The sequence below is a fragment of the Leptosomus discolor genome, chromosome 3, assembly GCF_034619465.1.
Source record: "Leptosomus discolor isolate bLepDis1 chromosome 3, bLepDis1.hap2, whole genome shotgun sequence".
Taxonomy (NCBI): Eukaryota; Metazoa; Chordata; class Aves; order Leptosomiformes; family Leptosomidae; genus Leptosomus; species Leptosomus discolor.
This window is the reverse complement of record NC_141393.1, coordinates 43,317,364-43,329,884: the sequence shown is the minus strand read 5'-3', so window position 1 is coordinate 43,329,884 and position 12,521 is coordinate 43,317,364. Positions and strand designations below refer to the sequence as shown.

General features: G+C 49.5%; 1 protein-coding gene across 1 annotated transcript; it reads left to right on the top strand.

Moving 5' to 3' along the window:
* Nucleotides 1–4,181: 4,181 nt before the first annotated feature.
* Nucleotides 4,182–5,370, top strand: CHAC1 (ChaC glutathione specific gamma-glutamylcyclotransferase 1). Its single transcript, XM_086462952.1, has 3 exons — nucleotides 4,182–4,445; nucleotides 4,542–4,577; nucleotides 4,828–5,370. The coding sequence occupies exons 1-3, from the start codon at nucleotides 4,182–4,184 to the stop codon at nucleotides 5,257–5,259; spliced, it is 732 nt and encodes a 243-aa protein (XP_086319078.1). The 3' UTR covers nucleotides 5,260–5,370.
* The last annotated feature ends 7,151 nt before the right edge of the window (nucleotides 5,371–12,521 follow it).

Sequence of the window (12,521 nt, the reverse complement as noted above, 5' to 3'; positions counted from 1 at the left end):
GGGTTTCCTTCAGAGAACTTCTCAGTCAACTACAGGGCATTGGGGATTGATGGCATGTTAAAATGCTCTTTTGATCTATGGGGGGTTTTTTTCCTCTCTCACAACTTATTCAAATACAAGTTTGTCATGGCTCAGTCAAGTTTATCATTCCCACCTGCGGGCATTCAGTAGTCTCTGGGGTATGAATTGGGCACACTGCAAAACTGCCGATGCAGCTGACAACAGTCAGAGCTGTAGCAGCCATAGGTGTGAACAGACTGAACACGGGGTGGGTCAGCATCACCATCAGCTTAAGCTCTGTCCTGCAGAAGAATCCCCCAAACTATTAATCCTACTATGCAGGTCACCTAAATGTGGCGACTTGTTTCCCTGCCTTGTTTGATTTCCACGTGAATGGTGCTTTGTATGTGCCACTTCCTTGTTGTCCTCTTACACAGACTTTTGTTTTTCAGTCTGGTGCCCCTACAGTACTGTATTCACTGGAGTTTAGGGTTGTTCTCTTTAAAAGTACTGCTATGTCCTTTGCCATTTTTTCTTCTCTTTGCTCAGGACTGTATTTAACCCCATGAGTTATAGCATTTAACAATGAAAGTGCATTCCCTTCAGATGTAGCAAACAAATCCAAATATACCCCCACCTACTGTTTCATACATCATGTTTGATCACCAAGGTTTAATATGGAAGCTTTGACAATGCCACTTCAGTATTTCCAAGTTTGAAACAAGGGTGCCTGCATATTTATATGGTAAGTGTTCGCACTGGGAGGAGATTTGTAAATGCCATAAGAACTGGATTCAATGAACAGAAGTAAGGCCCTTGGTGATGCACATGGATATGGCATTATGAATATCAGGGTAATAGTACTGACCTCCATCGCTTTAAAACATCTGTGGCATTCTTTGAACTTGACCTCCAATTGCAGAAGCTGTAGTCTTTACTGAATCCTCAGGAAAAAGGGGCAGATTTATATTTTAGATTCTCCTATCTGCTTACTACAGAGAGGAAAGCAGTGCCAAGCTGTTGGAGGAAGATGTGGTGGTACCGGGAAATGAACTGGCAATCCTCCTGTCCCCAGCTGGTATTTTCTGAATAGGACAACTTTTGCTTAAACCCGGTGTGTGCCCTCAGCTTAGTGAAGCCAGTAAGAGCCTGAAACACAAGACAAAGCTAATGGCAGTTTCAATCCATGGCTACCTGTTGTGCCAGCCCTGCTGTTGGTTCCTCTGGGGTGACTCACCACTGCCCTGAAAAACAGGCAGCTCTGGCGCTGTTAGTCACCCAGCACCAACACGGGAACGCTCGCTCTGGGGAAGCAGCGCATATACTGCTGAAGAGAAACTAGATCCTCCCTTTCCCAAAACCTAGAAAGACTAACTTCAGGATGTAACAAATAAAGCTACTATTGCCTTTTCCTCCTTCCTAAAGGTTTCCAGGCCAAAATAAAAACTTAGTGCTGTTAAGCTTTCTTTTTAAGTATAATTAACAGAGTATGACCATTATCTTCCATTCCTTCTTCCTAGTCACTTTTAAACTGTTGAAGTCCTATGGCTTTTTTCCATCTCCTTTTGTAGTACTTCTGAACCTACATCATGTTCCTGAACAGTTAACTCCATTGCTGCTGCATGTCCTCCCTCCCACCTGTTTTAAGCGTTCCTGTGGCTCAGTTTGGCAGGCTGTTCTCCTTGCTGTGTGATCGCAAGCTCCAACACCACTGACAGACACTAAATCTTCTCCTTAGTATCCACCTGCTTTACTTGCATAGCCATACCTACACCATCTGCAAGACATCTCTTCCGCTCAGCCCTTCACGCCTAGTGATCCTCATGCCCTTGGATTTATTTAACCAAAGTACAACGAAGGTACAGTCAGTAACAAAAAATGGATTAATGAAAGCCTGAAACCAAAAAAAAAATTCTTCACCTCTTGCTGCATATGCCGTAACTTCAGTAACAGTCTTCCCTCCCCAGGCCATGCTCCTAATGCTGGAGCAACGAATCAATTTCTTTACACAAGAAAATCAGGGACTTGGTCTGGGTACAGCAGCAGTGAAGGGAGCAGAGATCTGCAGCGTTTAACTCGTGCGGGACCTGAAGCTGGTCCCCTAAGGCTTTTGCTTTAGGCATTGGCTCTCCATTGCAAATCCGGCCTCGCTATGTAGCAGAGCCTTTTGGCGAAATCGAGGCAGCTCTACAATGGAAGGGAGCCATTTTTCTCCCCCATCAGCAAGCATGCAGTCACTTCCCAGTAGCATATTTTTTATGTCTTGATCCAATTTTCCTTAGCTTGTACTAGCAGATAAGATATCTAGTGCTTCATTTGCAAGACATGTATAATCCAGCACATTTCTCAGATAAAATCCACGTCCCAGGGAAAGTTGAAGAAAGAGGCTAGATTTTTTTTTTACTGGTATCACTAGGACCAGAACCTAGCAAGAGCTTCTTCAGCTTATCTTTTAGACACTGATTTGTCTGTCACTGTTTGTGCCCTTGCTTGATATGGATGATGCAGCTACAGCCAAATGTTTTAACGCTTTTATTAACTACATATTGGAGTTTTGCTCAAATTTCCTTGATTTTAGCAGGAAAAAAAATAAAGAACTAAATATCAAAAAATACATGTTTTCTGCAAAGGAACACAGAAGGCTGGTTTAATTCCCAGAAGAAACTGGTTTCATTTGATTGAAAGGCCACGTTATTTGAGCCCTGACAAACTGCATGGCTAAGGGACTGGTGGGGAAGGAATAAGAGGCTGCAAGCCTGTAACAGCACGGGCGTGCGGCGTGAAGGGCTGGGAGGACGCAGTGCCGACCCCATACCTTTGAGCCTGAGTAAGACAGAGAAGGTGACTGGGGAAAGCGCAAGTGGAGAGGAAAATTAAGAAGCTTTGGACACCGTTAAGGCTGACCTTGTGAAGGGTCATCCAAGGTGACACATCAGAGAGTCAGTCATGCAGGGCAGGGGAGGAGGGCACACTGTGTAAGGCACAGCGGGACAGATGCGAGAGCCATGTCACCCATGGTGAATGTGTCAAGGCACAGGGAGCATCTGCAGCCATCTGCGTGCGTTGTAGCTGCAACACCCTGTTAAGGGGAATGGAAAGGTTGGATGGGACCCAAGAGGAAACTAAAGAAAAGACTGTAAATAGACTGTTCGGAGTGATTAGATGCAGATGACAAGAACAATAATGAGAAATACTTCTATAAAAATATCTCAGTGGTTTTGCTTCTCGTTCTTTGCCCCCTTTCTCTCTACCAAAATGAACAACTTTGTAACCACAGCCCACCTCTTTAGCCATCAAAACCTGCTTAAAGCTGATTTACAGCTGGGTCACCATCTCATAGGCCAACAGCTCTTGGACCCATCTACAAGCCCACGCTCCAGCTCCAGTGCAAGGGAAAATGCACTCATCTGGCTGGATTCAGCACCGTTTCCTTGCATTTGTGTGGATTTTATTGCTCTGTTTCACTTACATGCCTTACGCCTCAGCCCTGTTGACGTCAGGAGCTGTCGGTTCACCCGTTTAATACTAACTGCTCGGTTTTCCAACGCAGCAGCCTCAAGTTCTTGGGCGAAGCCAAGCCCGGGAGCGCAGTGCGGGCTCCTGGGGAGGGCTTGCTCGCCCGTTCCACCCCAGCTTCTCCCTTCTGGGCACGGCGCGGCCTGCTCCATCCGTCCCGGGACGGCGGCACCGGCCGGGCAGCCTCGCCGGGGCTCACCCCTGCGGGCAGAGGTGTGACAGCAGGTGAACCCCTGGGATCGCCAGGCGGGAGTCGCTCCCTCAGCGGCTCTCCCCGAGCGCTGACAGTACAACCCGACCGCTCAGCTCCCACTGGGCCCCGTCTTCCGCCACAGGCGCCTCCCGCCCCGCCCCAGCCCCGGCCAGCGGGCCGGGCCGGGGTCTCCTCACGCCGGTCAGCCCCGCCCCGCGTGCGGGCTCAGGGTAACGGCCGCCGCCGCCGACCCCCGCCTCCCCTGACGCAACCCGCGCCCCGCTTTGCCCCACGCGCGGCGCGGCGAAACATCCCGCCCTCGTTGCATCACCCGGCGCGAGCCGCACCGCCCCGCGCGAGAGGGGGCGGGGCTGGGCGGCCCGGCCGTCCTTTAAAGCGCCGCGGCGGCGTGTGCCGCCCCAGGAGCTCCTGGCGCCGAGCCTCGCGCCCGCACCCCCTCAGCGCCGCCGCCATGAAGCGCGACCCGCAGCGCCCCGAGGAGTGCCCGGACTGGCTTGGGGAGCCGCTGGCCCCGCCGTGCCCCCCGCCCCTCCTCTTCCCCTCCCCGGCGGAGGGCGCGGAGACGAAGCTGACGCCGCCGGTGTGGATCTTCGGATACGGCTCGCTGGTGTGGAGGCCGGGCTTCGAGTTCACGTCGCGTAAGGTGGGCTTCATCCGCGGCTACAGCCGCCGCTTCTGGCAGGGCGACACCTTCCACCGCGGCAGCGAGAGGATGGTAAGGGCAGTGGGGCGGCCATCGGGGAGGGGGCGATGGGGTGGCCGTCGGCGCCGGCCCGGCTTCTAATGGCTTCCCCTTGCCTCTTTCTCACAGCCCGGCCGGGTGGTGACGCTGTTGGAGGACTGCGGGGTGAGTACCGGGGGGAGAGTTGGCCTGGGTAGGGGTGCCCACATCGGCAGCTGGACACTGATGTCGGCAGCCGAGGGCTTTTCTGCTCTCCCGGGATCGGGGAGGAGGGTGTGGGTGCGTGTTCTCCTCCCCTGCCCTGTTAACAGCTGTGCAGAGACCCCCAAGCAAGGCAGGCTCGCTTCGAAATGTTAGAGAATGCGTCCGCTGCGGTTAACAGCATCCCATAACCACCTTGCTCCTTGGCTTTTAGGCATGCACGTGGGGTGTAGCCTATGAAGTCCGTGGGGAACAAATTGCTGCATCGCTCCAGTATCTCAACATGCGAGAAGCTGTCCTGGGAGGCTATGACACCAAGTTGGTGAAGTTCCACCCTCAGGAGAAGGATGCAGAGGAACCCATCCTGGCTCTTGTTTACATTGCAACACCCCAGAACCCTTCTTACCTTGGCCCAGCATCTGAAGAAGACATTGCAGCTCAAATCATTGTCTCAAGTGGTTGTGCTGGCCATAACATTGAGTACTTGCTGAGACTGGCAGACTTTATGCGCTACTTCTGTCCTCAAGCAGAGGATAAACATCTCTTCTCCATTGAAGAGGCTCTTACGTCCATCCTTCCGTGCCTGTACTACACAGAGGAGTCTCTAGAAGAACCTACAAGTGTCCCTCAGAAGTGTAAGAGTTGAAATAGAAAACTTTTTTGCAGGGTCCCAGCAGAAGGGACATACGGGAGAAAGCAGTGGGGACAATCTTAACTCTGATAAAATAGACTGGACTGAATGAGTAAAGGGAGAATTAGCAAGTAGTAGGGGAGGGAGGGAGGCATGCTTGCTATAGGACTTGCAATTAGTACCTGTTACACTACTTACCTGTAGCATCACAATAGCCATCACTGCTTTCCAGGTGGGGAGCAGGGATCTTCACTGGAACTTTGCTCTGTAAAGCTTCCAGGGGTCAAACCTGAAGCACTCGCTTCCTTTGGAGAAGAAAGAGGCTCATCTATTCTGTGCACTTTTTTCTTTTTTTTTTTTTTAACTTTCTTTGAAGACTAGTTGAGCAGGACTTGACTGGGTTTAAGTGGTATATATGTTATTCTACCTCACATTGGCAAAAAGCTGTTTGTGTGGTGGTGGAGACTTGGGCAGGTTCTGCCAAATAAGACCTTTTTTCCCCACCGTGTCCCACCTCCAGGACAATGACCTGACACTAAATTTCAGGACTTCTGTGCAATATTAAGTGAACTGGCCTCTGTAGGCTTTTGTGGATCCTACTTAAGTTGTGAAGGATCACAGTAATGCACTTACTTTCTAAAAATGTAGTATTTTATTACGGGTTGTATTTCCCCATGGGCGGGGTATCTGAACTGCTCACGTGCCACAGTGGTATGCAGCCCACATTCAACTTTGTGCCTTCTAGTTTTAAATTGGTTTTCTGGGGAGCTAAGGCTGCTTTGGCAGAAGCTTTTCTTCAAGCTTCACTGACCTTGTGCTGCTACAGACTTAACTGACTGTAAGAAGTGGCCCTGCCCGTGTGGGAAGTCTGTGCTGTCCACAGGGAGGCTGTCTGGATGCAGCAGCGTTTTAACTGGCCCCGGGCTGGATAAACCTCTGGTGCTTCAGGCTAATGTGGGGTTCAGACGAAGTGTTTGAGAGTTCTAGTTCCATGCCGGGGTGGCTGGCTGGTATGCTTGGATTTGACTGCAGAGGGCCGTGGCTGAGCATACGTAGGAGCCTTGGAGCTGCTGAGGGGCCTGCCTTCATCGTGTTAAGCAGAGGCACTGCTGCAAGCTCAGACTTCCCAGCTTCACATACAAACAGCATGAAAACCCATCGTATTTTGTAAGAAAACAGCTGCTACTGCAACTGCAGTTCTTGAGAGCTGACCACTAGGACACTTGGCTCCTCCCAAATGCCTTGTGGGTTTATTATGACGGAGGGTAAGGAACTGTTTGTGTTACTGTGGCTTGTATGTATATGAAGTGGTCCTGTGCTGTGTCCAGTAATAAAACAAACTGGCAAAGATTGTCTGCGTTTTGGTGTCAGTCTCTTTCATTACTGACTTAAAGTTCAAACTGATCCTTCTTTTTTAATGTTTTTGTTTGTTTTTAAAAACAAAGTGAAACCTTAGCTGGTAATGCTGTGGTAGTTCCTATGGGTTTGGGGTGGGGTTTTTGTTGTTTGTTTGGTTTTTTTTGAAAACCACCACCTTGCTGCTGGAACTACTGGAAGACACCCCCTGACTCTCTTTGCTTGGAGAAAAGGGCATTTGGTGACTTTCCCTTCCCAGCTTCCAGCTCTTGTTGATTCTGGAGTGTTAGTGCTGCTGACGGATGCAAGCCAGCCCTCCTGGCTGTACAGGGCAGGCACAGAAACTTAATTTGCCCTTGGCAGGTCGAAGGATTTTTGTTCTGAATGTAACTTGGCATTGCTGTTTCCAAGAAGTAATTGTGGAAGGACAAGAAACTGCTGCTGCAGCCAGACCTACTGGCTCCAGTAAGGGAGAGACTTGTTTCTCTCCTGCCTGTGTGCAGGGGTAATGTGCAGCTGCCCTTCTGATACCTCTAGTTACCAGCTGCCTCAGCACTGGCAGAGCACTGTACTGACTGTTCACTTATGGAGTGAAACCTAATTGAAACAACTGAATTTACCACTAATTAAAGGCAGGTGCATGTTTCAGGGATATAGACTGGAGAAAACTCTGCTTTCCCTGTTCTGTGGAGGCTCTTGCTTCAACTAAGCTGCTCTATCTCTCCAGCTAGAAAATCAAAGGGTTAAAGAATCAATTTACCCGCAGGGGAACACTCCCTCACTGGTACAAGACTGGGGTCAGATACCAAAAGATCTCCAGAATAAACATAAACATTGTTAGCCTTTCAAATTGTCAAAGACACCGCTGACAGGGGTCACTAGCAGATGGGCACTAGGCAGCCTCAGTGGCCATCTCGCAGGGAAAGCCCCTTGCTTTGTTCACCCTGCTGAGCCTGGGTTGGCCCCACAGGTGAAAGACAAGCAGTGAGTGCTTGTGAACAACACATCGGTGCTAGGAATGTTCCTTCAGCTGATCTTTCTTCTTCCCTTGAAAAACTTAAGTATTTTAAGCATGGATATACTTCTTCACTGAACTACCATTTTCTTCCCAATGGGTTCTTTGTAGTGGACTTCCAAAAAAGGACCCCATTTTCTTTTTGGGCATGGTGAATATGGCAGCTTGCTGCTGTCATCCTGACACGGCATCTTCAAGTCACTAAGGTAGACAACGAGGTATCATGTAACTTCTTTCTCCTGAGGCTTTTATTGTGTCTTGTGACTGGGAACTAGTCACATTTTGGTCAGTTGATGAATTTGAAAGGTTAGCATCCCAAATTTTATCTTTGGCCATGTGAGCACAGAGAGATGGCACCCTGCAACACTTGCTCTATGCCCAGCTTATGCTTGTACTGCTACTGGAAGACAGGGGGCTGTGGTGGCTTGCCTCTGATGAACCAAACACGAGGCAGATAATTGCTGCTTGGAGGCAGGCACACAACTGTGGCGCTTGGGTGTGCCAGGCCAACAGCAGCACACAAGGACAGTGTCCTACCCCATACGTGTTTCACTACAGGCTTCCTCCCCCCATGTCATGACTCACCAGCCCAAGTGGAGCGGCTGGCTGTGGGCGCAGCTCCAGCTTCTGGCAGCTCTGCCACTGGCCTGGGAAAGAGCACTCGCCTTGTCAGAAGGTGAGACAACCACCCTCATTTGCAAAGCACTGCCAGATGTTTCTGGAGATGCTTCCCTATCTAGTGGCTTCCTCTTGCACGTGCAGTTTTCTCTTCTCTGCCTTCCCTATGACAATTTCGTGCCTATCAGGTACCCTCACATTAGAAACCAGTTGCAACAGAGCCATGGTTACAAGCACAATCAATCACATACTTTCCAAGTCTAAAACCAGCACAATTCACATGCATTCAATCCCTTCTTCAACCTTTTCCATTTTCCTGCCCAGTAGTTCCCATATGGCCCTGGAACATGGGCCTGAGCAACCATTTCCTTGAGTACTTTAGGACAGGACCTACCCATTTGCTTTGCAGTGGCACAGCCAGCTAAATGAAGGAGATGACAACAGTTGGTCCAGCCCTGGCCTTCGTGTGTATAAAGTGCTCCTGAGGGCACATGGTCCTTAACAGGGCAGGAGAAAGGATAAAGAAACTTAGCCATGTTAAAAGGATCCAGAGAAGACAAAACCAAAAGAAACAGTCTCTCGTTCTTAGGTGCTACAGAATCATCTTTGTTTCAAGGTGGAGTGTCAAGAACCGAGGAGACTTCACACAGGTAAATCTCTACCAAGGTGATTCCAGCTTTAGTAAAAATGTAGTTTAAATACAGCATCACCAAAGGGTGAAATTACCTGTGCTTGGTGTACTTTTCTAGATGGGACACAAAATTAGGGAGACCAAACTCGTGTTGGTGGTTGATAGCAATATAGCCACGCAGCGTAGCAAGCAAGGGAGTGGTAGGAGACAGCAGTGGCCTAGGAGAAGGGTAGGGGACAGATCAGCATTCCTCAGCTGGGTGCAAAAGCAGCCAACGGCTTGGTTGAGTCTACTTCAGAATGTACATTTGAGCAGCCAGAAAATGGGGCCAGCACCGATTTTGAAGGCTATAGAGGAGCCAGTCCAGGATGTCAGTCCCAGGAGGAGCTGAAGAGGAGAGGTGCAGCTCCACTTGCACACCCACAGCCTCAGGAAGGTCCCTGGGGCTCCACCATGTGCGGCAGGGAGAGGCTTGCAAGTGACAGGGAATGGCACATGATGGATTTAGCAGCTGCTACAGGAACTGCAGCTGGTTGTATGTAGCACATGTTGTTCCATATGTGTCTGCTCACCGCTCAAGAGACAGGCTGAAATGTGGATTTAATTACCTCCAGATGTTTCACAGGCAGAGGAAAAGCATAAGATAAAAACCCAAAGAATGCTTATTGCCGCTCCTGGACAGCCTCTGCAGCGATACACGGGCTGACTGGCCGATGCAAGCAAGAGAGCAGCCGGTGCTCTTCAGTTACAGTCTGCAAAGGCTGTGCTTTGACAAGGCTGGACAGCACTTCGTGCGCACTGTACACAGAGTGTATGCATCCAGAAACAACGTCTGGGGCATGGTAACAGCCTGTTCTTCTGCTCCTGCTACCAGGAAAGATAGGATGGTGAAGCAGAGGAAAGAAGAAGGGTCTACTGGGTGTATAGCTGCACCAGGATAAGTGAGACTGACTTTGCATAAGATATTCGGCACAAAAGACGCAGACGTGGTCACCTGTGCACTTCAACACTTCTCCATATAGAATCACAAAGGTTGGAAAAGACCTCTAAGATCATCAAGTCCAACCGTCAAACATGTAACACGTTCCAGATAGTTCAGTGCCAGAATGGTAGCACTGCCAACATGTCCCAAAACCCAGGAGCCAATCTAGGCCTAGAAGTCCTTTGTGAGACTGTAAATTGGGTTATATCACATTCAGTGCAATAACCTCATCCCAAAGGCAGAGGGAAAACAAATGAGCAGAATTTAGATTGGAGATTTTCCCCAAGTCAGACTTCTCGCTTTGGTGCCGCCAGTTTTCATGACACAGCACATTCTTCAGGAGCACCAAATCCAAAGAGTTTTTTTAGAACTGGAGGACAGATGCAATTTAAAAAAAGTGCAGTCCCAGTGCATGAGCAGGCAGCAATGTGCCATCGGCATGCAGTCTAGCTCAGCACAGCATGGTTCCCCATGCACACAAGGAACAGGAAGGGATTGAAAAAAAAATAGATTTATAGTCAGGCTATGGAAAAACTACACTTGCAGCAAAAGCAGCAGCTTGGAATTTCCTACTAACTAGTTGCCTTGCCTTAAGTGAAAATGTCCCTAATTTATATGCTGCATTAAAGTTATGAGAGAAGCCTCATACGGCTTTGAAAGAGCCTTGGGCCTGGGAGGGAAGGGAGAGCGGAAGGAAGTGGGCACTCTGGGCAGCGCTGGGGAAGTTCTACATGCTCTGTTTACAAACCCTGTACACTTTTTGTTTGGCTTTTGGATGTGTTTTATTCTGTCTCAACTCCCTTTTCATCTCATCGTAGTGCCAGCCACGCTGATGAGTGTTTATGCTTGCGAATTCCTGAAGCACAGCCAGTACCTTGAACTCCAGGGAATGAGACTGAAATAACGTAAGAGGTCAGGGAAGTTCAAAGACAGAGAGGTGCTGTTTTCCTAGCTGTGGACACCACACTGTTCCCAGATCACGCTGGGCTGCTCTGGGGACACAAGAACAAAGTCTTCTCTCTTATGTCCTCCTGTTTGCGCTGCTTTTTGCCTCTCTCACCTCACTGTTTTCATGGGACTCATTTCCATGAAGCTTCAATTAAAACCACCAGGGATCAGTTTGGCCTGAGCCTGACAACTGAACAAACTGATAGCTACCGGCATTTAAAACCTGTCATCAAAGGAAAGGGGAAGTTTCTACTCCAGCTGCTACAGCCCCGCCGACTCATATAGTAGGAGCAAGCGCCAGAGCACTGCTTCGTCCGCAAGTGGATATTGGCTATGGCAGCACCTAGAAATCTGTAAGTGCTTCGCCCACAGGAAGATGAGTTGGAAGATGACTTTTGGAGAGGAGTGGTTTTGTTCAGCCTACTGGTTAGCAAGCCTGTCCTTCAGAAACATGACAAACGCATGCCTGGGCTGATGGGGCACTGGCCAGGTACATGCAGCAAAACTGTGCCGTGCAAGCAGACAGCATGCAGCGCGGCCACGGCCAGCCTCCAGCGCATCGGGCACACCACCCCGCGCTCTGCACAAAGCCATCGATCATACTTCCAGCTGTGCATTTCTGTAGACTGGAGGGTTCATTAGCATGTGCACATACACGACATGACATGCTCATTTGCACAGCACTGCACCTGCCCCATCTACTCTCACTCAGAGGTGAAGGCAGGCTAGGGAACAGTCCAGGCTAATGTGAGCACTGGGTTTCTCTAGCTTATGGCCTCAGCTATCTGCTTTGCCTTGCACTGGAGCTATGGACCGAGCGACACCAACAGTGCAGACAATATTAAAGTCATTTCACAGACTCGCATCGCACTCACAGCAATTACAACCTCATCCACAAACAAACCGCCTCGGGGGCAACCACAGCCGGCTTGCTGATATTAAACTCTGAGTACACAAAGCATATGTGACATTTGAAAACATTTAGAAAACAAACTAAAAAGCAGCCTTTTATCCTCTCCTTGTCTAGACAGCACACCAGCCTTTCCAAGCTGCAGGTCGGCACCGACGAAGCGTGTGATGCCGCGGGAGGGAAGGAGCAGGCGCTACCCTGGCCCCCAGGGACGGTGAGGAAAGGCAGGGGCTGCCTGTGGATGCTTTTGTGTTACCTCTGCTCACCCCGCGGGCACCTCGCAGCGCTGGTCTGTGCTCTTTCATGTGTCACCACAACCGTCAGCACTGCAAGTGACCTCCCAGGACTGTGGCTGACGTGTTGCTGATGGGCCGGAGGTGCACAGGGGTGGGAGATACTGTTACAGACAACTGGGGTCAGCAGCTTTGTCCTCAAGATGCTTCTACAGATATCACAGGCTGAAATCTCTCATTTATTTTTTGTTTTCCAGTGAGGTACCCATTTCTTTAAGTAAAATTGACCCAAAAGGCTATTTCAAACAGCTAGCAGGTTTTTAGATTATACATAAATTCATTTTTGATGACACGTACATTCATTCTTTTGGTCTGCTTTATAAAAGTGTGTTTTTCTCCAAGATGTTCCTCTCCACGAACACGCAATCACATTTTCAGAGAGGGAAAAGAGCAAGAACGCCCGGCTCTCCATGGCTGTGATAGATGCTGCTTTTCATCTTCCTTTTGACGGTGACTGTTAAAGAGACTCGATTACCTCTGGACCTGTTAAGGCAGGAGTCAGATGAAACTCTGCCTCTTGTTGC